Source organism: Nannobrachium achirus, assembly GCF_963921795.1.
Source record: "Nannobrachium achirus genome assembly, chromosome: 9".
NCBI classification, from domain to species: Eukaryota; Metazoa; Chordata; class Actinopteri; order Myctophiformes; family Myctophidae; genus Nannobrachium; species Nannobrachium achirus.
The window spans coordinates 38753581-38781188 of NC_137818.1; the positions used below are offsets into that span (position 1 = coordinate 38753581).

General features: G+C 41.2%; 2 protein-coding genes across 3 annotated transcripts in view; both read left to right on the top strand.

Moving 5' to 3' along the window:
• The window catches only part of atp9a (ATPase phospholipid transporting 9A), a 50444-nt gene extending 38322 nt beyond the window's left edge, over positions 1-12122 (top strand). For both annotated transcript variants that reach the window (XM_080733332.1, XM_080733333.1), the window contains 8 exons: positions 629-773; positions 1898-1962; positions 2823-2978; positions 5132-5196; positions 5480-5588; positions 7153-7210; positions 8249-8452; positions 10194-12122. In XM_080733332.1, the coding sequence (XP_080589458.1) occupies positions 629-773; positions 1898-1962; positions 2823-2978; positions 5132-5196; positions 5480-5588; positions 7153-7210; positions 8249-8452; positions 10194-10330 (939 nt within the window). In that variant the 3' untranslated portion in view covers positions 10331-12122. The remainder of the gene's footprint in view (positions 1-628; positions 774-1897; positions 1963-2822; positions 2979-5131; positions 5197-5479; positions 5589-7152; positions 7211-8248; positions 8453-10193) is intronic.
• A 7804-nt stretch (positions 12123-19926) lies between these two features.
• The window catches only part of nfatc2a (nuclear factor of activated T cells 2a), a gene marked incomplete at both ends in the record, with an annotated part of 33343 nt that continues 25661 nt past the window's right edge, over positions 19927-27608 (top strand). Inside the window, 5 exons of the mRNA XM_080732515.1 lie at positions 19927-20059; positions 20509-21418; positions 21943-22111; positions 25982-26184; positions 26591-26763. Coding sequence (XP_080588641.1) covers positions 19927-20059; positions 20509-21418; positions 21943-22111; positions 25982-26184; positions 26591-26763 — 1588 coding nt within the window. The remainder of the gene's footprint in view (positions 20060-20508; positions 21419-21942; positions 22112-25981; positions 26185-26590; positions 26764-27608) is intronic.

Genomic DNA, 27608 nt, shown 5'->3' on the forward strand with positions numbered 1-27608 from the left:
ACTGAGAGATCTCAGTTTAGTGGTCTATGTGGTTGTCATTATTGTCTACACCACACCAACTGTAAGTTGTGCGTCTCTGCAGGGGTGTTGCACCAAATTCTGGGCCCTGGGTACAAGGATTCACTCCAGGCTATTGAAAAATAGCAGATATACAAGCTCACAGCGTGGCACCGAGTGCCGTGCTGCGAGCTTGTACATCTGCTATTTTTTTTTTATCTTGAAAATGTGTGCAAACCTATGTTTCTATGTCAGTGGTGCTCACACTTTTTCACGTGAAGGACCCCCAAAATGATATGTATTTGGCAACGGACCCCCATCTCAAAATATTTAGTTCCAGGGACCCCCCCAGAAGCAAAATTTGAGTTACAAATGTTTAAAAAAAATACATATATTCCAAGATTTGCACACATTTTCACAACTTTTCAAAAATAGCAGATCTACAAGCTCGCAGCGCGGCACTCGGTGTCGCGCTGTGAGCTTGTATATCTGCTGTTTTTCAGTAACTCAGTCCCACTCCCCCCCCCCTTGTGACGCCCCTGTGTCTCTGACATGTTGAAGATAAAGACCCACAGTCGTTGCTTTGTGCACTGCGCCGCTCAACCGACGTGTTTTCTCCTCCTCCCTGCAGGTGTGCCTGAAGTTCTATGAGTATGAGTTCATGGAGCTGGCGTGCCAGTGTCCTGCGGTGGTTTGCTGCCGCTGTGCTCCGACTCAGAAGGCCCAGATAGTGCGGCTGCTGCAGGAGCGCACAGGAAAACTGACCTGTGCTGTTGGTGAGTAGTAGCATCCATCCCATCAGTACATGATAGACTGGAGCCACACTTTTTAAACACATATTTCAAGCTTTGTTCCCTGTTTGTTTTTATACAGGGTTTATCACATTTCAGGAACACTTTGCCCTTCTCTAAAATGTCCATATGAAGTCTACATGGTTCCCCAAATAAAGAGGAAGAGGGACATAATATTTGTTTGCTGGTTAGATGTGGCCACCATTTGTCTGCATTCGGACATTGTCAGCAGGATATTGCTTACAAACAAACATCAGGAACATCACGGCTACGGTTTCGGCTCAAAATACATGGGAACCTCAGCTCTCAGTTTCATGCAGAACTCAGAGCCTTTATTGACCGGTTCTGCCAGTTTGCTCAGTGTTTCCCCTAGGATGGAGTTGTAACTGGTGGGCTGGGCTCGCACGGTTTGGTTTTTAACTGGTTTTGTCCCGTTTTTTCTTTCTTTTTTCGGGTTTATATGGTGTATTTTTTTACCTAAATGTAACACAATCAATTAGAACACTTTCCCTTTCCCTCCACACATGCTGTGGAGACAAATCGCATCACTCCTTATTGTAGGCAACACGTGATTCGGACGGACAGTGTGGAATTCACTGTGCACGTTGAAAACGCTAAAACAAAACACATTGTAGCGAGCCAGCACCGCTTTGTGCGGTGGTCTATGTTACTGACACCTTTGTCTCTACATCGTCCTAAGACGAGCCCTCCATAAGCGTCTCCAGTCGCCTCGGTTGTGACCCATAGAAAGCTGTTACCATAGGGGGAGCCGTTTCACAGGAGACCCATAGACCCAGGAGAGCACGAAAACACGGGTGGCCCAATTCATACTTGGTCACACGCCGGTGTGTGACGCACCTACAAGCTCACAAAGCACCTAATATAAAAAATATATTTTTTCCTAAAAATCAAGCTGTGGCAGCCAAAATAAAGGCACGGCGGGCCACCACAGTAAAATGCATACAGGGGGAAACACTGTTACTCAAACTAGAGGTGTTAGACTATTTTAAGGGAGTGTCTTGCAAGCACATACAATGTGTGTGTGTGTGTGGTATGTCATACACAGATATGTGAATCCTGACACTTCCACGGCTGTTGTTTTCTCTTAGGGGACGGAGGAAACGATGTCAGCATGATCCAGGAAGCTGACTGTGGCGTGGGAGTGGAGGGCAAAGTAAGACTCTTCCATCTCATCGGCTCACGCTGCTGCCGCTCTCACACTTTGTCCCTGCGTGTGTGTGTGTGTGTGTGTGTGTGTGTGTGTGTGTGTGTGTGTGTGTGTGTGTGTGTGTGTGTGTGTGTGTGTGTGTGTGTGTGTGTGTGTGTGTGTGTGTGTGTGTGTGTGTGTGTGTGTGTGTGTGTGTGTGTTTCCTTTTGAGATGGCTGTCACACACAGATGCACAGATGATTCCTCTCTGTGAGAATCTGCCATGTGCACACTAGAGCAGGGGTCTTCAACGTTTTCAGGCCAAGGACCCCTTAGTTGAGAGAGAGAGAGATGAAGCAGGGACCCCCACAACCTTTTCATAGATTCCATATAATTTAATCGTTTGACAGCATGATCGTCAGTGTATTCTGGATTCATGTCAATTTGAGTTTTCAGATTTAAACACTTGAACCGTCAATATTTAATAAACTTGACCTTTCACTCTGTACTTAGTCTGCTCTTTTTCCCTGAACACCAAACCTCTTTTGGCTTGTAGATCTGCTATTTTTGGCAAAGTGGTTTGGGAAAGTGGTTAATATAAAATAAAAAAAGTTTCTATCATACAAAGATTTGGAGGACCCTCTGTAGTAACTCTGAGACACCCTGTTGAAGACCCTTGCACTAGAGGAAACCCAAACACTAGTCTTCATCCTCATCAGTGATTCAATGATCACAGAATCAAAGACAAAGTTGTTTTTCCACTGAATGCCGTTCATTTTCAAACGTCTGGAAAAGTAACTTATCAGCCCTTGCACATGTATTTAAGCTTACCAAAGACCTTCTTATAACCTGCATTCTCTTTCCCCGTTGCTATGTCTCTATGGCAGGAAGGAAAGCAGGCGTCGTTGGCCGCCGACTTCTCTGTGACTCAGTTCAAACATTTGGGGCGACTCCTCATGGTCCATGGGCGGAACAGTTACAAGAGGTCTGCAGCCCTCAGCCAGTTCGTCATCCACAGGAGCCTGTGCATCTCCACCATGCAGGTAGGTAGGGTGGGCTGATGTAGGTCAATAGGTAGGACTTTTTTTTTTTTTTTTACCCATTTAGGCCTAGAATTATTGAATGCTTTAACCAGTGAACCACTGAGCTCCAGTTAAGTGAAAAGGACCTTTTCTTTGACGATGGCTGGCCAGATTGCTGACACAGAAACACAGGTTTTTCAAAAAAACCTCAGAAGGATTCAAAAGACACTTATAGAAACGATTTTTTTCACGATTTTTTCAAAAATAGCAGATCTACAAGCTTGCAGCGCGGCACTCGGTGCCGCGCTGTGAGCTTGTATATCTGCTATTTTTCAATAGTTAAAGCATAAAATAATGATACACAAAATGTGTACCCGTTCTAAATGGATTATGTTTTGGAAAATCTTGAATAATTGACAGCAGTTTGGAATAATAATAATAAATAAAGGTTAAACACAAATCTACTCTTTTGGGGTCTCTAGAACAGTGGTTCTCAACCTGTGGATCCCCAAATTATTTGGGGGGGGGGTTCCCAGATGATTAGCTTAACGTGAAACATGGTTTTCTCTCTCAACCGTAAACAAACCAACATAAAGTTAGAGGGTATCTGTACATTTTTAAAGTGACAGTTTAAGGGCTTTTAAAAACCCTTTTAATACCTCTAAATAAAATAAATTAACATTGGCCAAATTGTCAAATATTAGAGGCAGAAATTGTGGAAATAATAGCTATTTTCACAATAGAACAGTGTTATACAAAATAATGCCTCTACTCTTAGTGCTCGTCAGGGTTAAAATATGATCATTTTGGGGGTCGCAGCCTGAAAAGGTTGAGAACTAGTGCTCTAGAAAACCTTTGCAGATGGGGGTCCGTGGCAAATACAGTACAAAGTCAGGCCTTGACATGAAAAAGTTGAGCGACCCACTGAGAACCACTGGCATGGATAACTAAAATCCAGATGAGATTGATGAGGATTGACAGCAAGCTAACCAAATCTGATCAGAGGTCAGTGGTTGTGAGGCAGGGAGCTCAGGGACGGTCAACATTCATGACACATCAGAAGAGTGGGCCCTGCACCCACATATTCAGTCCAAAGTCCCATGTCGCAGTCCAACATCAGCCCACGCTGACTGGGGAGGGAGAGCCCATGACTCACTCTGGCTTTACGGAGTTCCAGCCTCCACATGGCACACGTTAACAGCGACCACAACCACAGCTGTGACCTGTTTGGTATGGGACCTACCAATCTGGTTGACTGACTAGTTGACTGGCTCTTCCCTTGCAGCCTTCCACGTGTTAAAGCAGTGGTTCTCAACCTTCTCAGGCCGCGACCGCCAAAATAATCATATTTTAACTGGGGACCCCTCCCACCATGACGAGCACTAAGAGTTGAGGCATTACATTTTACACCTAAGTAAAAACCATATACTGGGAACAGCAAAATCGGTGTGCGGACTTTTTCTTTCTTTTATTGTTGATTAACTTTAGTCCAGCACCCAGCCTATATGGCTCAGGATGTGCATGCCTTTTATGGCTGTTTAGCAGCTTATGTTTCCATTACATTTTGTTTAACACGCTTCTATTGTGAAAATAGCAGATCTACATGCTCACAACACCTCGTGTTGCGAGGCGTTGTGAGCATGTAGATCTGCTATTTATTTTCACAATTTCTACCTCTAATATTTCACAATTTGACCAATGTTTAATTTGTCATTTTAGCGGGTTTAAAAAAGTCCTTAATTGTCACTTTAGAAATGTGCAGATACCCTCTATATACTTAAATCTCATGTTGGTTTGTTTACTGTTGAGAGATAAGTGAGGTTACCTTTTATGCAATCGTGGTGGTGCTGTTGTAGAAAGACAACCTGACCCACTTTGAAGTTTATCTGTGTTTTTTTTGGTGTTTCATTATGATTAGTTGATGTGTCTACCTTTTGTATTGTTAATCAATGTTTATGTTTGTTTTAGTTTTCTTTTCTTTTTTTCTACTATTTCTCTGCCTTGTTAAAAGCAAATTAGTCATTTAATCATTATCCATTTGACCCATTAGTGATATTTTTGTGTTTAGCATTTGAAAGGTGACGCTTACACCATTGCTGTCCCTGATGCCATCAGAGGATTGATGGGAGCAAGAGAATAATTCATGATTCTCTCCTTTCTTCTTCTCCCCGCAGGCCGTTTTCTCATCTGTTTTCTACTTCGCCTCTGTCCCCCTCTATCAAGGATTCTTAGTTATCGGGTGAGCCAAGCATTATGAATAGCGATGACTTATCACACGAGCATTTGGCCGCTGTTTCCATGGCATTTCATTTGTGTAAAAGCACTGTTGCATTGACAAGACAGGAAACTATGCAATCTTTATGCTGTACTGTAACGCATCCAAGAACGAAATCTTAAAAAATAAGTGAAGTGAAGTGGCTAAAACTGCTTACAATTTTTCATTTATGATCAAAGTGGCTTCCATGGATGTTTAGAATTGTGCTGAAGTCCAAACTTAACCGACAACATTATTTCTGTTTCAGCTACTCTACTATCTACACCATGTTCCCCGTGTTCTCTCTTGTGCTTGACAAAGATGTTAAATCAGAAGTCGCCATGCTATACCCAGAACTATATAAAGACCTATTAAAGGTATTTATTTTACAATCAAAGATATTGCATTTTATCACTGATTATGTCATCATTCTTACTTTGTCGCATGATTCTTTCAATGTTGTTTGGCGACAAAAAAAGCTTTTTTTTTATTTTCTTGTGTGTGTTGTGCCAGCAATGTTCGAAATTCGCCAATCAGGATGGAATATGAAAAATGTGACAGATCCGTCTTGATCACTTAACTATAAAGATAATGTGTACCGATCTGCATGATGTTTGGACAAAATTTGTAGGAGTAATATTCGAAAAAAATGGTTTAGCAAAAAACGTAGGTAGGTAGGTATGTCTTCCTCTGCCTACTAGAGGGTGGCTCGACCACACCTTGGGTCAGGTGGAGTATGATTTAGCCAGCTTTGCATTTACCAGTAAACAGTTTTTTCATAAACTGTCTGTACTGATTCTGTTTTATTCTGAGTTTCTACAAATTAGACCAGGGGTCTTCAACGTTTTCAGGCCAAGGACCCCTTAGTTGAGAGAGAGATGAAGTCCACCCCCACAATCTGTTAATAGATTCCATATAGTTTCATCGTTTGACAGCACAATCATCAGTGTATTTTGGATTCATGTCAATTTGTGTTTTCAGATACACTTGAACCGACAATACATAATAAACTTGATCTGCGCGAGGCGTTGTGAGCTTGTAGATCTGCTATTTTTGTCTAAAGTTCTCTGAATATGGACGCTAGGGTTCAAGTGGTTAATATAAAAAAGGAGGAAAAAAGCTTCTATCACACACATATTTGGAGGGCCCCCTGTAGTAGCTCTAAGGACCCCCTGTTGAAGACCCCTGAATTAGACACTGAACACTTTACTACAGCTATTGCAGCTACGTTTTTACTCATATTACACCTTGTTTTTTATATTTTTTTCATTGTTGTTGTTGTTTTTTTCTGGTGTAGTACATACAACATACTACATACAGTGTGAACAATAAATCTCTTGAATTCATATCGTCGCTGTCGGGTGGAAACCTTGTACTAACCGAACACATTCCCTGCCATGAGACAAGTTTGACGAGTATGTTTTAAAAAAAATCTTTTTACGTAAGATGGCGCTGTTCGCTAGCCTATGGGTCACCATACGCCAATCACATGACCGGAAAGAATAATGCTTTTTAGAGCTTGTAGGAGCCCGAGGAAAAACACCACATCATTCTGTAAAAAAAAAAAAAAGATTCTATGATCTTTTTACGAAATGGAAAAAAGATCCTGTGTTCAAATGGATTCAATGTAGATGTTTCATTCGTCACAAGGCAAGCTCTTGTTAATACTTTTCATTGGTTAAATATTTATAAAACCTACTGGCGACTTAACCACTTTCACTTTCAAAACGGTTCAAAAATAGCAAAAAGCAAATCTACAAGCTTGTATATCGGCTATTGTTTTTACTTTTGTGCAACTCTCTTGTACAGTACAATGAAGTAAGGCATGCATTTACATAAAATGCATATAATATATGTATCTGTATTTTAACCTTCTGCCCGACAGCAACAATATGGATATGAAGTCTAATTACTAGTTGTGTTCTTTTTTTTTCTTCACAGGGCAGACCGTTGTCTTTCAAGACATTTCTAATATGGGTCTTAATAAGTATCTATCAAGGTAAGCACGAACCAGTAAATGTAGCCATGTGTAAAAAAACACAGAAATGTGCCATTGGTAGAGAGTACAGTAGCACACAAACACATGGCACCAAGACAACTGGACAATGTACATCTTACAATATATCATGATCTGTGTATGCGCTGTCAAGCAGCATTGTGTAGTGAATGAATATAAAGGCATGATATATTGTACTAGACTGTGGTATGTGGGATTAAAAAGACAGTGTTTTACAAAACAAAGCTTACCTTAAGCTGCCCTTACAAAGCCACCAGAAACTACTGCACTCTGCATTTTTCATGCGTAACTCTCCCAAACTGCCCACACACTTTCGTCCTAATTACTAGAAGAGTTTATTTATGTCTGTGTGGTGGTTGTGGATGTCAAATAACCTGAGGTGGTTTTCCGACATGGGCCATTTATGTTGCAAAGGCGTTGCCAGAGCCATCCAACGTTACACCCGTGTGCCTTTTGTGTACAGACTCACTCCCAAAAGTCTCTCTGTCAAAACAGACTTTATTTGATGGATGCTCTACTTTATTTCCAGATCCATCTTGAGCTATCAAATCACCAGGCCCAGTTTCTTAGCATTCTAGGAAGAACCTTGGATGAGTTGTTTGGAATCACTACTAGTTGTTTTTGAATACCTTGCACCAGGTGTGCAATCGAAAAGCAAGACAGTGTGCAACCCATCTCCCCATATATATTATTTGACCAAAGATATGGCACAATGAGCAACAAGAGCATACAAATATTACCAAGAATAATCATTATATTTATATTTATAATCATTATAATTTTTGTCATAATCGTGCAGCGAATATTCTTTAAAGGTGGCTAAGCAATATATACCGGTACTCCCAGGGACACAATCAGGGTCTGGCTCAAGGCAGAACCACTGCCATATTCACGTTCAGATTTTGCTCATAGCAGTAAATTGTGGCATTACATTCATAATGCCTTGAATAAAGACCAGGCAGAGTGTCTTTAAACTGTAATATCATGTTGTTAATATTAGATCCTGTCTTTGGCTTACAGGCAGCATCATCATGTACGGTGCCATGCTGCTCTTCGAGTCCGAGTTTGTCCACATCGTTGCCATTTCTTTCACTGCTCTCATTCTGACTGAGCTGCTAATGGTGGCCCTGACCATTCAGACGTGGCACTGGCTCATGATAGTCGCCGAACTCCTCAGTCTGGCGTGTTACATCGCATCACTCGTCTTCCTACATGAGTTCATAGGTGAGAAAACACATGCACACATGCACACAACATTGTGCCAAGACAAGAGGGTGACACTTTTATGGACGGATATTGAGATTGGGTCAGTATGTTCCAAATAAGGAAAAGGAAAAACAATGCACCGCTAATTCATGTCAACGCACACTCTGATTGATTGATGATATTGGGCTTTTCCTGACCTTGAAATACTACGTCAGCGTTTGGCGGTGACAAGGACCGGTCCAGTTATGCCATGCCTCTGGCGTCCAGTTTGTCCCCTATTAGGAAGTCTAAAGGTGAACATAGTGACACGTTGTGCTAGAGTGGCGCAAGCATGGGCATACCATAGTATCAAAGAGGAAATGCCAAGCGCTCCTGTCGGTTTCCTGTCACCGCTACCATTTACTGCCAAGGTCCATCCATGTGTTTATTACAGACATGAAGGTGCCAGCATTTAGTAGAAAACATAACGACAAAGTCATTTTTCTGTGCTAGAGTGTCACAGATTTGTTGACACTATAGGACCCTGTAAGAGGAAAAATCTATACTTTAATTGAGAAAATAGTTGTATGCCCTTTTTATATTTTTCCATAGCAGTCTATTTCCTGTCAGGCTGTTAGGGATTTATTTACTCGATCTGACAGAAAAATGCTATGTTTACTTTTGCCATATTGGGTCTGATGACACATACAACGCTCTCATGGAGCTTTCCAAACCTTTACTTTAGGCCTTTATGTGTGGCATGTAGTGCCAATTTCAGCTTGGAATCTCGACCACTGAGAATTATGACTGGAATGTGGTCAAATGTACCCTTTTTGGGTCTTGAGGCCAAACTGAAATTAGATTTTAAAGGCTGTTATTCTCATGTAACATTTTTAAAGAAGATCTATGTTTTGGTTTAAGTCAGCATTTTCCAGTCTAGGCATGAATATTCATGTCACAAGGTCCTACAAGAGGCTTGATTCATTGTGGAGGATTAATGCAAATGGCATATACGTCAGTGTCGGGCAGAAACCAATGTAAAAAAAAAAGAAAAACATCACTTTTCAGGAAATTAAACAAATGACCTGTGTTCCAATTAATCCGATGTAGTCATTATATAGTCACAAGCTCGTTGATTGAATAATTATAAAACCTACAGACAGACTTAACCCCTTTTTACCTGGAGTCCCTTTTTTGGGTATTAATGTCACTATAAGAAAAAATGCCTAAATATTTCCCAAACAGCCTATCTACAAGCACTCACAGGGGCGTCAATTGGGTATGGCAGGGGTATGCAGCTGCCATACCCTGAGTCCAGGGGGGGAAATAAAATAAATGCAAAATGTAACAAAATGGTCACTTTAACTATTCTCCACACTTCTTCCCATCTTGACAAAATAGTATATTCACAGGTTCCATAGGTCAGCTGCACAGGTGCAATGCATTATTGTTAATTGTGGCACATTTACTAACATGCCAAGTTAAGCTGCACTTGAACAACCGTTCCAGGCTGCCATATCCAGACCAAGAAACCGTAGAAACCTGTGTAAAAAAACAGCCAAAATTCGTTTTTTTTTTCAGACATCGAGGCGTTGCGAGCATGTAGATCTGCTATTTTCACAATATAACCGTGTTATACAAAATGTAATGCCTCTTATCCATGAGGACTCCCATCTTTGCCATACCCTAGCTTTTGCTGAACTGACGCCACTGAGCACTCAAAGACGTGTCATTTTACAGTGCATGTATCTGACCTTTGTCTCTGTTTTTGGTTGTGTAGACGTGTACTTCATCATGACAGTGTCCTTCCTGTGGAAGGTGACTGTAATCACCCTGGTCAGCTGCCTACCGCTATACATCCTCAAATACCTGCGCCGGCGCTTCTCCCCACCCAGCTACTCCAAGCTCACCACCTAGAGAGAGCCAGGTGCATCCCTCTCTCGGTTAACACAGACTGCACTTGGACCAGAGAATCCCAAATGGCCTTCTCCCCTTTAATTTATTGTGAATTAAGGCTTGCATCTGCAAAGTCGTGACTGTGGATGACCCATTTGAGTTTGGAGGTGAGGGTGTTTAGTGTTCGACAGTGTTACGTGTGTTCGGTGCAAAGGCTGATAAGAACTCTTGGGTGACAAGACTCCCAGGGATTTGTGGGTAGCTTTGGGTAGCACTGGATTTAGAGTGCATCTGTATTGTATCATACAGACTACAGGCAACTACAGTTATTGAAATATTCTGAAGCGTGAAATGTAAATATTCCGGTGACATAACTGATTAACACAGGGCTATTGTGCCTATGGATATCGAAGAGAAAAAAAAGAAAGAAAAAAGAACTTGCGCTGATTTGAGAATGGTTACTTAGTACATAACAATGTGATGCGATTCTCACTCGGTTATGCAAAGGTTCAGTCAGGTTTTGGTCTTGAAACATTACACTTGCTAAATTAGCTCTTTAAACAGCAATGCTTTTATTATTGTAACTGACGTAGCATTTTCTCAGGACTTGACTCACGCTGTCCTTAAATGGTGATCATCTAAATAGAAAAGAAGCTTTTTACAGACCAGACTCAGAATACACGCCTGTGAGTTTTGTGTATTTGTTTGTGCGTCACTCCAGTGCTACAGCCCAACATGGCGGAGGTGTTGCGGTTGTTTATTTAGCCGGACCCACAGACTCTGATGTTAAATCTGTCTTTGTCTTTTTGTACGAATGCTGAATAGTAAAAGTTGTTTGTGTGTTGAGGAGCATGGTCAAAATAGCCACAGACGGGTATGGGCTATTTGCAGTCAGACCTTCCGCCATGTCTCCTCGCTGGCCTGCGTGTTCAGCGGTGGCTTGGCGGTCTTGACCCTCTCATGTGGGCAACCCAGAGGCAGACGTTGACCACACTTTAGCATTGCATGGTGACTCACAGTAGTTGTGACCTAAAGCCATAACTGAAAATACTCCACTGACCGATGTACGGCTGTCCCGTCCCCCCAATATACCCTCGCGTCGCTTCTTTTTCTCCAAAGCCCCCGCACTTCTCTCTGCTACTACTAACACCCACAGATTATCTGTAGAAAGAAAAGAGAACAAATAACAACTACGCTGCCAAGTAGAATTTGAAATTGCTCGCTGAAGTGTTACTGCACATTTGAAAAAAAAAAAAAAAAAATAGCTAAATGCTTTTGATCCGTTCCTCATGGTGGTGCGGTGATAACAGTGTAAATATTTAGTGTCATTGATTTCGCCCTTGGTTTTTGCTTATACGATGTAAAAGACGCAGTCTTCAATTGACTGAGTTAAATGAGCACTGAGGATTTTAATGTGTATGGACCATTAGCAAGTGCTGTGCATCATTGAAAGATTACTGTGCTGATGTAACGCAGTCAATCCTAAATAATGTGCCATAGCCCGTAAGTAATAATTTCATGTACACTCCAACTCCCATTTAACTCCAAGCATTTTGCACAGAACTGTGTTCGTACAACTGATTAATTATTGCTTTTTTAATATGCTGTGGATTTGCAAACCATAGATTATGGTAAATGTATGTTTTTTTATTTGGCCAATGGCATTGTGATCTTGCTTGTAAATATAACATGTTTTAAGTTTTTATTTATTCATTCATTAATTGCACTTGGATAACTAGTAGAACAAAAAGGGAGAATTCTGTTGATGTTAATTGATGATGATGATGATTAATAAATGTCATGCTGTTTTCTAGTGCTGCCTTTCTTTATCATATCTTGAAAAGTATTAATAGTCTAAGAATATCATTTATTCTGTGCATTTGTTTGTTATAAAGGTGTACAAATCACCCGCTTAAGAAAAACCTTCAGCAAGGTTTGAGCTGGAAGAAGTTCATGAATGACCTATTCTCCCCAAAGATCAAGAGGGTTTAAGTCAAGTAAGTCATGTGTTTGTAATGCTTAATTGATAATTGATATATCATACAACAGTGTAGATATGGTATTTTTGACTTGCAGCAACACTTTGATACAATGAAGTATAAATCAGGCTTTACTAAGCTGTTGTGTATTATTTTTTTATTTGCGTATATTCAGATATTGTGCTGCATTATTATTTGTTATGAATGGATTTATTATTATGATTATGTACAGCGTTCTCTATGAACAAGATGTGGTGTTTGGCCCACAGTCACCAGATGAGGGAGTCCCTGTCACTAGTACACATCTCCATTTAATCTCCTCCACACTAATATTCAGCTTTAGTTATAGTTGAGGATGAGGATACACACAGCTGTTACACAAAACAATTCATTTAAAGGCCTGGACAACATAACCGAATAGTTCTTGATTATTCAAGCAAGTTCATAAGAAACAACTTTGTGCCTTTTTTCTTCAAACTGAATGATCATGGTTAGTTTAATTTAATGGAAGGGAACATGCTCATTGTCCATGTAAAAGTATGAACCATACCCCAAGATGGTTTTCTTTGGATCATTTTTAAAAGCTCTGATTAAATCGCTGTTTACATCCAACTTTTTTTCTTTCTCTCATTCCATCGCCCAAAAGCGTAGGTTAGGCCATTAAAAGTAACCATTTAATTTAATCAGTCCCATGAAAACTGAAATTCCACTCCAGAATCAACAGAACTGCCTCCTAACCTCAACATTTGAGGCCTTCGGCCATCTACACTGTAGATTCTACAGAGCCCCCGGTTGGATTGCTGCCAAATCCGCCATCCAGTCAGTGAAAGAGAGGGGGGGGGAGGGGGGGGGGGGGGTTGTCAGTATACCTTTTTACATTTACTGTGCATTTTACTAGGTTTAGATTTGTTTAAATTATTGATACTAGGTTTAGATTTGTTTAAATTATTGATAGCTTCCAGCTCTGACTGGCGTAAGATATTGAGGCTAATTATTACAAGGTCAGTACATTTTATCGTTGGCACTTCAAGACAGCCATTACTTGAATTTGTTTCCAACTTGGAAAAAACGAACTGCTCCTAAAGGAACACGGCACAAGGGAGATGGACTTTTGTGGTTGCAGAAAAAGTTACAGAAAGGTTTACAGAAAATGTTTCACTCTAGGTGAAATAAAAATGGACAAGATCAATAGTTTGGTTGCCTACAGCAACCACGTTATAATAATGATACTGGATAATGAGCCTCATTTGTATTGAAAAAAAGCAATATATTTACGTATGTACACTATTTTGAAATATTTGAAGTCTAATTGGACACAACGTTGCTACATTTGGACTGACAGAATGCAACAACAAACCAGTCCATGCAGATGAATTGCTTACTACTCATTGTTATTGTGCAAAGTAAACACAGGATCTCCACGATGACAGGCTCCTAACAGAAACATTGCTCAGCATGAACACACCCTCTTCTATTGCTATTTATAGCTCATACACTGGAATGCTTTGATTTGTCTTCATGCACCGACTACTGTTAAGGAAGGGTCTCAGATGTATTTCCTTGCCTATTGTGATCTCTAATAACGCCTGTGAATGCCTCACAAATCACCTTGCAGTCGACTATCCAAATATTATCCTGGCATTGAGATGGGCTAGAGATTAAGCACATCTAAATTCAAGTGCATGACAGAGGTGTGGAGCAATGAGTAAATAAAAGTTTTTGTTATGGAATAATTTATAGGGGTGACACTGTTAAATGGCTGGTTTCTACAGACTACATTCAACTGCTGACTGAGGTTAATCCACTGCAAAATTGGCTACCGTATATACAAACAAGACGCGCTTGCCTTGCATTCAAGTAGTGTTTATATTACACAGAGATATTTTAAAGTTGTGAATGAAGTATATGGGCTGGAAAGGGAAACACTATAGACAGAAAATAGTGTCAACAAGGGAGAGCCAATTTTCTAACGCTGTGCCTAGGAGGAGGGAAAAATCCATGAGCTGCTCCACTACTTTCCACTGGACTTAAGACACCAACATTCTTTATACAAACACTGTTGAGTATCGATCAGAATCATATTACATAATGTGGATATTCAGTCTAATGTGGATGTATGCAGTTTCCATATTGATGGAACATATTAGTTCATACGATTTGGAAAAAGAGGGAAAATGTTTTCCAGGGATAACAATTTGTGGCAGGAAGGAAATAAGATTCCTTATTGCACAATAACATAGCAGCACTCTATCCCGGCTGGATTGGAACTCTATGTACTGTAGTGGTGTCCAGTTCACAGTTACAAACTGAACAACTTTAAACACATCCATGTTTTTACTCATTTAAAGTGCAATGAATCTCTTTTACAGTATTCTACAGAAACATGATGTCTGCCCTCCTAAACCGTTCAACTTTTAAGTCACTCATCTCATCATAACTATTAATAATCTAAAGAATTAACAAGGATTTGCCAAAAAAAATATACCACCAACAGGCTAGAAAGATTTAGACTAAAGGGAAATGTTTCTGGGATTCTGAATGCCCATGGAGGCAAAAATCCAAATTTCCTTGGAAAGGATTCCATGAGACATGATATAATGTGCCATTTCCATATCAAAGTTCCACTGCTTGGATTTAAAACTCGCTCACACATGTTACACTTGGAAAACTAAAAGGAGCTAATGCTCTAACCCAGACAACATAGCCTCAATGAGCTGTTTTACAGTGATGGAAAATACTGCATTAACTTGGAAAAAGCGTGCTCTCCTAGCAAAAAAAAACGGAAGTGCAAACTCTGCCGTCTGGACAAACGCAGTTTTCCCTTTCTCAAATTAATGTTCATTTACTCATTCATAATTTCACTTGCATAAGAGTTCTGTTTGCAGTGGAGGAATTTACATATGGTAGACAAGTCAGAGTGTTAATACCCCAACTCAAACCGTGAGCTCTGTGTGCTGCGGTTTAAACAGCAGACTTTCTGTGGCACCCTTGAGCACCCAGTCTAGCACAGACTTACACATACAAACAATCCAATCCAAAACAGGCCCACTCATTAGAGGTCCCCCAAAGCACAGATTTTCCTATGACTAGCCTTGAGTCTATAAGTATCAAGGGCTAACTGCCTATAAGACCTCCAAGTGTGGGTTGTCAATACAGTTATGTCTGGGTTTCATGTTCCCTGGGCCTTTGTCAAACTGCTGAACAGTAGGCTACTATTGTGTTAGAACATAATTGTTATTTATTTTGCCTTTGTAAGCTACTTTGACTATTACATCTGACTTATTATTATTAGAACATGCTGTATGTTATCCACTTACATTTGTATTTAATAAATTCCAGTACAAAAAGAGGTTTATTATATCATAACCAATACGAATTTCACAACATTTTCCAAAGCTCACCATAGGCACAGGTGCATGTGTGATACAGCAATGCATGGACATGGTAGAGAAAATGGTAAAGTCTCATTTACTTTGGCTGCTGAGGACGGACCGTTTCACAGCTTCCCCTTCTGGGTCACATATGAACTTGTTAATGTGGCGAATTAGCTTTTCTTGAAACATTTATTAGTTTGGATAACCAGCTCCTGTTGACTTAGGGAGAACTTTCCAAATTTAAATGTATTTGCCTGTGCCTGGTTACCCGATGAAACGGCGATGTATTACTTGAGATGGAAAAACAGTGGCAAGTGTATCTTGATAATATTTGAACGTGCGTATACTCATGTCATGGGGCAGAGCCTGCCCTTAATTGCCTGTTGGGCTGCAGCCCATATAAGATCAGGAAGTTAACCTCTATATAGTTTACATCTACAATATACTCACCACAGTGACAATAACTGTTAACCACTGGCCTAAATTCTATGCCAAGATCGAGATCATAGCACATACTTTAAACCATCTTTCAATGGCCTCATACAACAGGGGTCTTCAACGTTTTCAGGCCAAGGACCCCTTAGCAGAGAGAGAGAGGGAGAGATGAAGCAGGGACTACATATTATTGTATACATGTGTGATGGAGATTCTCATCGATGTAATAGATAGAGTCATAAACTTGTTTGACACTTAACCACTTAAAATCATAAATCATTGATAGGCTACTTAGTAAACTTGACCTTTCACTCTGTAATTGGTCTGATCTTTTTCGCTGTTGAGAGCTTGTAGATCTGCTATTTTTGGCTGAAGTTCTTCTCAGAGTATAGGGATGCGAGGGTTCAATTGTTCATTTAAAATAATTATCCTATCACACAAGGATTTGGTGGCCCCCCTGCAGTAACTCTAGGGGTCCCGGACCCCCTGTTGAAGACCCCTGACCTACAACATTGTAGTCGAGAGATTTGTGATGTCTTCCAATTCCAAAATGATTGACACATGCCCTTAGTAAATGTACAGTTAATTATGGTATTTTTTATTTTAAGTTTATGATGATCAATAGTTCTTCTGAAAGGTGAAGGAAGGGGGAAACTTCAGACTTCAGAAGTTACACAGATCCCCATGGATGCTCACTTATATAACCTTCATTGCAATGGAAAATGTATTCTCATTACTAATTGGCTCAGTCTATATCAAGTGATCCTGTTTGTTTTATTCCAGAAGTTTTTCCAGTCAGTATCATACTTTATTATGTCAAATAATAAAGAAGTAGCAACTTTCCATTAATGGATGGTAGCTAGCTACCGTAGTGGAAACAATGGAATTCTTTATATTCCATGTTGAAACCAGAAGCAACTACCCTGGCCTGTGGTCATAATTGATATTTTACAGCAAGTCAGTCAGGCCTACAATCATTTACAATATTGTAAGGCAGACTGCTTATACACAGAGCAGTCGACAAACTGTGTCACTAAGTTTTATGTAGTGTATATACTGTATCATACATCAGAACTATTTTTTTAATTTTCTTCTCAGCAGCTATGTCCCACAGTAATTTCTTCATCCCTACAATGAAGGTCTTGTGCGCTACTGTCTGAGAGAAGCCGCAGAAATGCCTTGGCGCAGCAGCCGGAGACGTCATGGATTCCTGAGTGTGGGCTTTGCAGGAAAGCCCTGAGTCTCCGAGATGGAGCTGGTCCAGGTTTCCATGGCAAAGCGCATAAACAGGAGGAAACACTGAGGGAATCCCGTTATTTTACAGCATTGGGGCATTATAAACACCCAGAGCGGGGAAGGAAGCCGCTCTTGATACTCAAGTAATCCTTAGAGCTAGGAAAGGAACTTTATCCATTGTTGCAGCTGAACCAGTAACATGTTTCTGAACATTTAAAGAGAGGGTTTTGCGAATAGCTGCTATACAAACAAAGTTTTTGAAGATTTCTTTTTAATCTCTTTTCTGAATTTGACTGAAGACGGGTTCTTTTTTTCCTGCTATGGCTATTTGAGGACAACTTTACATCTTTTTTAATTTTTTGTTTTTGCTTTTACTTTGACTTATGCTCCAAATGTTTAGAGAGACTTGGAGACTGTCACAGTACCACACCATGCGGTCGATGGATCAAGGTATGGATGCTGCTGCGTGCTGAAGTGTTGTGATTATCTGGTAATCAAACAATTTGATTTCTAATTGACAGAACAATACTAATATGTTTATTGTATGTTATTGTTGTCTATCCTATATAGCTTGATTCATAGTTTCCATGTAAGGCAGTATAGTAGTATAGGCTAAATGGCACATAGAGCAATGATCAGTGCGCCAGGTATAGCTTGTTCGGATACACAGGACGGTGCACGCGCCTCACAGCGCACAGGCAACAGACGTCACCACAATGGAGCAGTGGTGGGAAAGGTAGCCTGCCCTGTCTACTCAGATGTTTTACTTGAGTAAAAGTATCAATAGCATACTGCAATTTATAAATAGGCCTACTCTGTTACAAGTAAAAGTCCGGAATTCAAAATGTAGCCTACTTGGGTAAAAGTGCAAAAGTATTGGCATCAAAATGTATAGGCCTAGGCTACTTAAATTACAGTAGAAACTGTTTGAAATATCAGATCTACAAGCTGCAGTTGTAGGCTAGTAAAGTTTTCAAATAATTGGAGTGGAGTAAAGTAGCCTACAATATTAGGATCCGAGATTTAGTGGAGTAGAAGGAAAAGTATTGGAAATTGTAAATACTCAAGTAAAGTACAAATACCTCAAACTTTTACATAAGTAGGACCTACAAATTAATCAAATATAGCACAATTAGCCTACTAATAGGTCTACTAAGACATTATTAATCATAACAAGTAGTCTATGGCTATTCCATAGGCAATTATGAGGCTAACTGTAGACTAGCATATTAAAACATATGAGATAGCCTAGAGTGAACAATCTAAATTTGGGTCAATTTCTCCTATTCATGTTGTGATGTGAGTCAAAAGAAAACCTTACTTCAAGTGTCATTCAGAAAATGCTCCACTTTGTCCTGCAACTTTCCAAATGTTTGCTATTTATCTTCTTTTCTGTTAATTGATTGCTACATAACAATGTTCCATTCCATCTAAGGACCAACAAACACGATTTAAAAGCAATTGTCGGATGATTTCAAAACGTGCAACAAGTGCGCCTTCGTTTTTAGTTGACTGTGGATTGGATAGCATGAATAATTAGACTCAACAATTGCTCTAGTGCTGGCTGACATGCCTATCCTTTCAAGTTGTTGCTTAATCTAAGTTGGGCACCAAAACAGGCCTGGCTTATTAATAGGCCTATACTGTAGGCTACATCAAGTGTTTTCTTTTTTAACCTGATCCTTTAGTCAGAAATACATGAGAATACAGTAGCCTATTACACCATTAGTTCCCAAAGAGGGGTCCGAGTGCCACCAGGGGTTCTTGAGGGAGTTCCAGGGGGTCCCCAGCTAAATGATAGTTTAGGAACCAAATGGACCCAACACATACCCAACGGGTCCATTTGGTTCCATTTGTACACTCTCAGAGTTAAATGAACATTGATTTTTACAATATAAAGTGGGGTCTCAGAGATAGAAATTCCATTAAATGGGGGTAGGCCTATGCATGTAGGGGGTCCTTGAAATTAAAATGGTTGTGAATTACGGCTATCTACCTGGGGGTCCCTGCCCCCTGGCATTGGCATATCTTTTCAAGCGGGGGTCTTCGACTCTGCGGACTTATAAGTGTCAATTTGGGGGTCCATGACATGAACAAGTTTGGACAGCGCGCCCTCACCCTCGTGCGTAATTGCAAACTGCCAAACACTCGGGGGCGGTAGTAGCCTATACATAGCAATGAGACTGTATCCTACCTGGATAATGTTTCACGTTGATGCTGCAACGCTACACTACTTGTTGATTTTGGTCATTGTGGTCTTGTAGGCGTGATTAGTCAATTATGAAAATGACAGTTTTTCATTTGACAGAAAACTAGATCCGCCTTCAGGCAAAATATGGAGAGAAGTTGAAACAGGAAACATATGCGCTTTCATGTTGTGCTTGTTGCCTTTTTCACCGAGGCATCATTTGCACATTCAGCCGCCCGTAGTAGTTGAGAACAGGTCAGGTTCTCTTTTTCACCTCATCACTGCTACGCCTTTGACATCTAATGGCCTTGGTGAAAGACGCGCAGAGAACATTACACTGATAGAGAGAACATTATGAGCCTATATAACTTTGACTAAGCTGGAAATAATTGGAAATTAAGACAGATGACCTCTTTTTACGACGAAACCGAGTTGGAGGAGAAACTCAGTCGAGTGAACTGCCCCGATGAAGATTTGGAGTTCGAATACCTGTTTGAATATGAACCACCTTGCAGCGCGTTTACCGGGGGAGATAAAGGTTTGTCTATTGGAGGGCATAGCAGCGTGGCATCTCCCTCACTCTGACTCTGTTGTCACGTTGCCTTTCCCTTTATATCTAATAAGAAATGGGAAATAAACGTTAAGTTATTTTCGCAAAAGGTTAATCAGGGTGTCATGATGTGGAAAATTGCACTTCAAACATTAAGTTCTTTACAGTAACAATTTAAAAAATATATATTTTAAATTGTTTGCCTACCTATGTCAGTTTTAATTATTGCAGTATAAGCTCACAAGTTACATTAAAATATGTACATACAGTATGTCAAATTTGATTTGAGCTGATTTAATAGAACTGTGGGATGTGTCTGGAATTAAAACATTCACAGCATTATAGCTGTTAAATGTTTGTATTTAACCCTTCCATTGAAAATGACAATATCACCACTTCTCTGAGTGTTTTGCTTGTCTCTTTGTCTCATTCTGTAGATGACCCAAACCTTGCATCTCACAAAGTCCTCAGTCCGGAGTCAGGCCAGGCCTACCATTTGGGTGAGGCGTACGGTATCAAGTCCTACAACAACACGGAGGTTCTCTCAGGATATGAGAACCAGGAGGCCAGGAATTACCTGGACAGCTCCCGGCCTGGGGGCCTGGCCCTGAGCCCGCGGATCGAGATCACCCCGTCCCGCGAGCACTACAATCATGGAAGGGAATCCCTGCAGAACCACCCGTTGAACACCAGCCCCAGACCCACCCTGACCGTGCCAGGCCATGATAGCGCGGCCTACCGCGAGCCCCAGTGCCTGAGTCCGGCCAGTAGCAACTCGTCCACCAGCTGGCACTCCGAGACCTACTCCCCCTGGGCGTCTCCCTGCATGTCCCCGAGCAGTGGCCAGAACCCCGGTGACCTCTGCCCGCGTTTCCAGAGCATCCACACCGGCTCTCCCCGCACCTCTCCGGGCACCTCCCCGCGCACCGAGGACGGCTGCCTGGGACCCCGCTCGCCCTCCCCGAGGCCCGGCTCCCGCTCCACCTCCCCGCAGGGCAAGCGCACGTACGACATGTACAGGAACCCGGGGCTGATCCCTGGACACCGCTCCCGCAGTCCCTCGCCCCACAGCGGCCACGAGGAGCCCAACATAGTGGGTGCCCACTACGGCACGCCCACCAGCCTCGCCGATGCCATGAATGGCTTTGGCACAGCTCAGCACAACCTCGTGCCTACCAAAATAGTCAAGACGGCCAACCAGGTGTACACCCTCTATCCAGAGAGCCACCACGCTGAGGGGAACTACTTGGTGTCATGTGACCAGGACATGAAGGCGAAGCCTGGCCCTGAGTCTTTCTTCGTCATCCCTCCGATGTGGCCCAAACCGCTGGTTTCCAGCAACTGCAGGTTGAGCTTGTGATTTATGGCTAACGCATACACACAAGATGAATTAGCATGCATACATTTTTAACAATTCACTGGCATTACAATAAAAATCACACCTAGTGTGAAGCGAGCTGTGCTATTTATACGTACATTTTATCAAGCGTCCCGCGATTGCCTATAGCCCTTTGACAGTGTGCCAATGGGACCCTGGGCGTATAAGTGCAACACACGTTGAGCCGTTTGTGCCTAGATGTATGCCATATCTAGGTCAGATGTAGGTAAAGCTTCAGTCTACTTTAGGGCCTGGCGTTTTCTTGGAACCAGACAAAGCAAGATGTTGGAGCTTAGCTACTTGCAGGAGCACCACTCAAAAACACCCAAACAAATAAACAAACAAATAAATAAAAATGTATTCGTGAGATACTCAGAGTTCCAAACAGTCTGTAATGGGAAAAGATGACATACCCTTTAAACATGGATTAATTGACATCCTTTAGTTTAATATAACCTCACCCCCTTTTTCTTTTCTGTTGTTCATACTGCAGCATCCCTGTGACCTCACTACCCCCACTGGAATGGCCCATTCCCAGTCGCTCAGACCAGTATGAGCTCCACATTGAAGTGCAGCCCAAGCCGCACCACAGAGCTCACTATGAAACGGAGGGAAGTCGGGGTGCTGTGAAAGCCCCAACCGGAGGACATACTGTTGTGCAGGTACCACACTTGTCTTGAACCCTAGTATCCCTAGTCTGGGGCAAATATTCAACTTCAACAGCAGATCTATAAGCTTGTAGATCAGCTATTTTCAGCGAAGAGATTTGTTGTGGAGTGGTAAAAAGTAGGGGCCAAGGGTTTCATAAAAACTGTAGCCATTTTGCTCTTACATCACACTCAGGGAATATCAAATACTGTATATGAATAGGAATATGTTCAGTTGTCAGATTTAGCCTATCAACCCCTTGTTTGACTTTGCTAACAGAAGTCTCAAAGCCTGCCAGGCAGCACTGATGGAGAGGCTTGTGTGTAGCTGTGTAATCATATTACTGTGATTATTCATTTTTGCCCTGGAGCAGTTGCATGAAAATGACTTGGAGATTAGGGCTGTCCACACGAGAACAATAACTGTAAAGATAACTATAAATATGTTGTTTTAAAGATTTTTGGACACAACTGATTTATAATGACAGCAACAGTGGTGAATGATATCATTGTGAGCTATCTCTTTTTTTGATGATATACTACTGTATGATATGATAATCATCAATCACAATCAATGATAAACACTGACAGTCAAAATTTACAGGGCATTTACATTCCACACACCACACATCACATTCAAGATGTTGACAACATTATTGTTCACCAGTGTGGTTGCTCATTACCATAATGTATATTATGTATATTATAAGTCACCTGTATAGTTATCATTCTTGGTGTGGACCCTTTATGCTGGGTATCCCTGCATGTCATTCTCTGTACCAGTAACCAGTACTAATTGCAAAAGCCCACCACAGACATATGACACATGATAACCACACCATATCCTTCCCCTCCTCCCATCACTAAACAGTGCAGCTTCATAGATTTGTGCCTTCCAGCTTAAAATAGTCTACTGTGGTGCCCCCACAGCCTAGGGTTTTCGACCACACAAACAGCCATGTGTTTACGCTGTCCATAGACATCAGTTTGTTGACTGAATATGTCTCACATGAGATGCTACACCAGCGGTGCGACACGACCACGTTACCAGGCGCATTTCCGAAACGAAAGAGTATTAACACATTTTCAACTGCAATTAAGATCATCTAGTACTAGATGTATTTAATTAAGAGAAAGAACCTTTCCTACAGGACTTCATGGGAGTCCTGTAGGACATCAACATTACTTTTGACATAATTATGGCTGGCCATACAGCCTAACTGTAGGTTTCACTTCACTTTTCTCTCTCTTCTTTTTATGTGTTTGTTACCGTGACAACATCTATAGGGTTTCCTTGTCGTTGTTGATGCTGTTGATAGAGGAAATCATGTGGAAATGAAACCTTTCTAACATTCTAACTTTACACATTTCTGGCCCTCCCCAAAGGCCCACCCTGAGGTCAGTGTAGCCTGCTTCACTTGGCCAATCAGATGGTCAGGGCTGGTTAGCCACGGACAGCCTGCCCCCGCTTTCTATCTCTAGACTGTTGTTGCTCTCATGCCTAAATTATCCTCTGTGGTACCGCGATGTTGTGTGACGAAAATAGCAGATCTATAAGCACACAAGCCAGAGCGTAACACCAGCATACACGGAAGTATAAACTCGGGCTTCACTTGCTCTCTCTTCTGTCTCTTTCCCCTCCTGCCCCATCCTTCTCTCTCTCTTTCTTCCCTTTTCCCCACTCCCACCTAATTTCTCTCTCTCTCTTCCCCTCTCTATCCCTCTCTCTCTCTCCCTCCCTCCCTCTCGCTATCTGCCCCCCCTCCGATCCTCTACTTTACTTTTCCTACAGTCCATGCTGTCATGACTCACTGCTGCTGTGGCTGTCATGACAACCGACTGCTCACATGGCCTGTTGAGTGTTTGCAGTCAACTTCCTCTATTTCACTCACTGTGTCAGCTACCTGGACGTGGGGCCAGCACACTCATTCACGTTGCCATAGTTTCTATTCTGATTTAACAGCTGGCTTGAAGTTCAGGGTCTGCAACCTTCGCCTATTTCTTTAGCGATTATTCTATCACTCACTTTTTCAATGAGGTGAATAACCGAGAAGTGTTGTTTTTGTGTTTTAATCATTTTGGTAAGCGTTATGCTATTGTTAGTTGCACAACAACATTAATTGCAAAAATAGTGAAACTAGCAGATCTACAAACTCATAATGTGTTGCAACATAATGCTTTGTGAGCTTGTAGATCTGCTATTTTCAAAACTTTTTTCAAAAATGTATTGGAAACGTTGTGGCCATAATGACATGCCCAAAATAAGCATTTATTATTAATCGATAATTTTATTACATTATCCTGTTTATTTTTATAGATGAAATCAAATAGTTCGATTAACACCCCAGTGAAGTTAATGCATATACCACCAGCCAAGACAGCTGATGTTACTTCTACAGGAAAAGGCAAAAGAGGCTCTATACCAGCTCCATAAAAACATGCTCTTGCTTATTTAATCTACAAAATCAAGTGATTTTGTAATTTCATAAAGAAGTACAGTACATGTTTTACTGTTACAGAGAATAATACCTCATATTGTAGATATACTGTGGATCATAGTACCCTTTGTTGAACCGGATTCGCCACCCAGCGCATGAATGTCACTTTCACTTTGTGGCAATCTGTCCATGCTAATGTAACATCTCTTTGTTCTGTGTTAGCAACAAGGAAGCTAGATGCAGATTCAGTATGCATGCACGCACGCACGCACGCGCACACACACACACAGTCACACACACACGCACGCACGCACGCACGCACGCACGCACGCACGCACGCACGCACGCACGCACACACACACACACACACTGATGGAATCATACAATCACTTTTTTTACCTACCCGCCTAAACTCTTTACTTTTTGAGCATCCTTGTCATTCCAGTAACATTAGACCTGATTTTAACAACTTAAGCCTTTTTTGTTGTATGACAAATCGTGTGAATAGCAGATTTACAAACTCACAGAATGTCGCAATGAGACTTGCTGTGAGCTTTTTGATGTCACAAGTGGACAATTTTGAATTTCTTAAAACATTTGGGTAGAATAAAGAATTGCTAATGGATGTTACTCATAATTGACCTTTTTACACTTGGAAAGATTGTTTTCTTTCTTTTAAGAAAGCACAACTTGTGGTTTGTATGCACCAACACATTTAGGAGCAAGTTCATGCTTTGTGGTTCTTGCATATTTCCTCAGGAGGTAGGATCTGGTTTGCTGGTTCTCTCTCTCTCTCTCTCTCTCTCTCTCTCTCTCTCTCTCTCTCTCTCTCTCTCTCTCTCTCTCTCTCTCTCTCTCTCTCTCTCTCTCTCTCTATATATATATATATATAGACCTATATATATATATATATATCTCATGAGACAGGGAGAATATTTGTAGCTTTAATTTTCCCAATATGAGATTGAAGCAGGTACATAAAAAAGTGTTATTATAAAATGTATTTCATGGCCTGACAGTTACTGACAGTTTACTGATCTGTAAAGTATTAAAGTTAAGCAAAAACAACAAACATTACTGTAACATTAAGCCGTATTTGTCTTCCCTCTTTGGCCTATATTCTATTTCAGGGTCCTCAGAGTTACTACAGGGGGTCCTCCAAATCTTTGTGATATCTTCTCCTTTTTTATATTAACCACTTGAATCCTAACATCCATATTCTGAGAACTTTAGCCAAAAATAGCAGATCTACAAGCTCACAACGCCTCGCGCTGAATCTCTGAAAAGGTTGTGGGGGGTCCCTGCTTCATCTCTCTCTCTCTCTCAACTAAGGGGTCCTTGGCCTGAAAACGTTGAAGACCACTGTTCTATTTGAATGTGATTTATATTTACAAATGGTGCCAAAAAGCGTGTTGTTTTTTATTCGTGACATCCTTTGTGTCTGCAGTTACATGGCTACAGGGGAAAAGAGCCACTGGCTCTACAGATCTTCATTGGCACGGCAGATGAGCGCATCCTGAAGCCCCACGCCTTCTATCAGGTTCACCGCATCACCGGCAAAACCGTCACCACCACCAGCTTTGAGAAGATCATCAATGGCACTAAAGTACTGGAGATCCCCCTGGAGCCAAAGAACAACATGAAAGCCATGTGAGGATGTTATAATTGTTTTTCATGAATGAATGCCCTATATTGTATACTAAGTCGTGTGACAGTGTCGTATGTAAGAGTATGTAAGAAATGTTTGGAAATGTTCGCATTTAATGACATGCCCGAAATAGGAATGCCAACTTGAAAGTAGTTAAGTCTTTCAGTTTTATAAATATTGAATGAAATATATTAACAAGAGCTTGTGACTGAATAATAATTACTATCAGTGATTTTGGATGTACAGCTTTTCCACTCGACAGCGCCGACATGATCTTTTATTTCACATTCATTCGTTCCCTTTCACTCATTAGGCTATGTTGTTCACTCTCACTCTCTCTCTGTCTTGTTCTGTCTAGCCTACATAGTGACTTGTCGGTTCTGTCTAAACCGCCTTTCTCTGTCCCAGAATCGACTGTGCAGGGATTTTGAAACTCAGGAACGCAGACATTGAGTTGAGGAAAGGGGAGACGGACATCGGAAGGAAGAACACGCGTGTCCGTCTGGTGTTCCGGGTCCACATACCTCAGCCAGGAGGACAACTCCTCTCTCTGCAAGCGGCCTCACACCCTATCGAGTGCTGTAAGCAACCACACATTAACCACTTTCTCACTTTCGGAAGATTTTCAAAAATAGCATGAGCTTGTAGCTTGACTATTTTCACCATTTGTCTTATAACCTCATACACACGCTTTTCTCAAACCCAGTTTGAAGTGAGTGGTGCATTTGAGCAGTTCATTTCATTAAGAGCCAGGGGGGGGGGTTTGGGGTCGTAGGTCACTCTAAAGCAAGCATTGGAGACGGTGTGCCGCTGCTCAAATACCACATAATGACCTCCTAAAACCTGATTCAGACTTCATCGCGGGTTAGCATCACACACCGAGAATTGTAGACCTTGCTGTTGAGATGTCATCAGAATATGCCCATGCAGTATATGGGCATGCCCCCTTTTGTGCCCATATTTAGAGATGAGTGATTTTTTTTTTTGCTGCCATGATGACACATTGAGGTTAGACAACATATTTGGGTGTAGCTGAATTGGGAACTCCTTATATGGTTATTGCTGAGTCATGGTGACATGAGCGTGATGTCAGAGGTCCACCCGCCAGACAGCCGGCTGGACATCCCATAAGCCAATTTCAATATACAATATGGCTTAAGTTGTTAAGACAAAAATAGCCGATCTACAAGCTCAAAACGCGTCGCAGTGCGACGCATTTTGAGCTTGTAGATCTGCTATTTTTGATATTTTTGAATTGGAATCCTGAATTATTTTTTGCTATTCTTGAATTGGAATCCTGAAAAGTTAAGATTTTATTGAATTTCAAATGCATTTAATTGTTCTTATGTTAACTTTATGAACTTAAATACATTGGAAATAAGAAATTCTAGTAGTATAGTCATTAAGCTACTAATATAGACTGAAG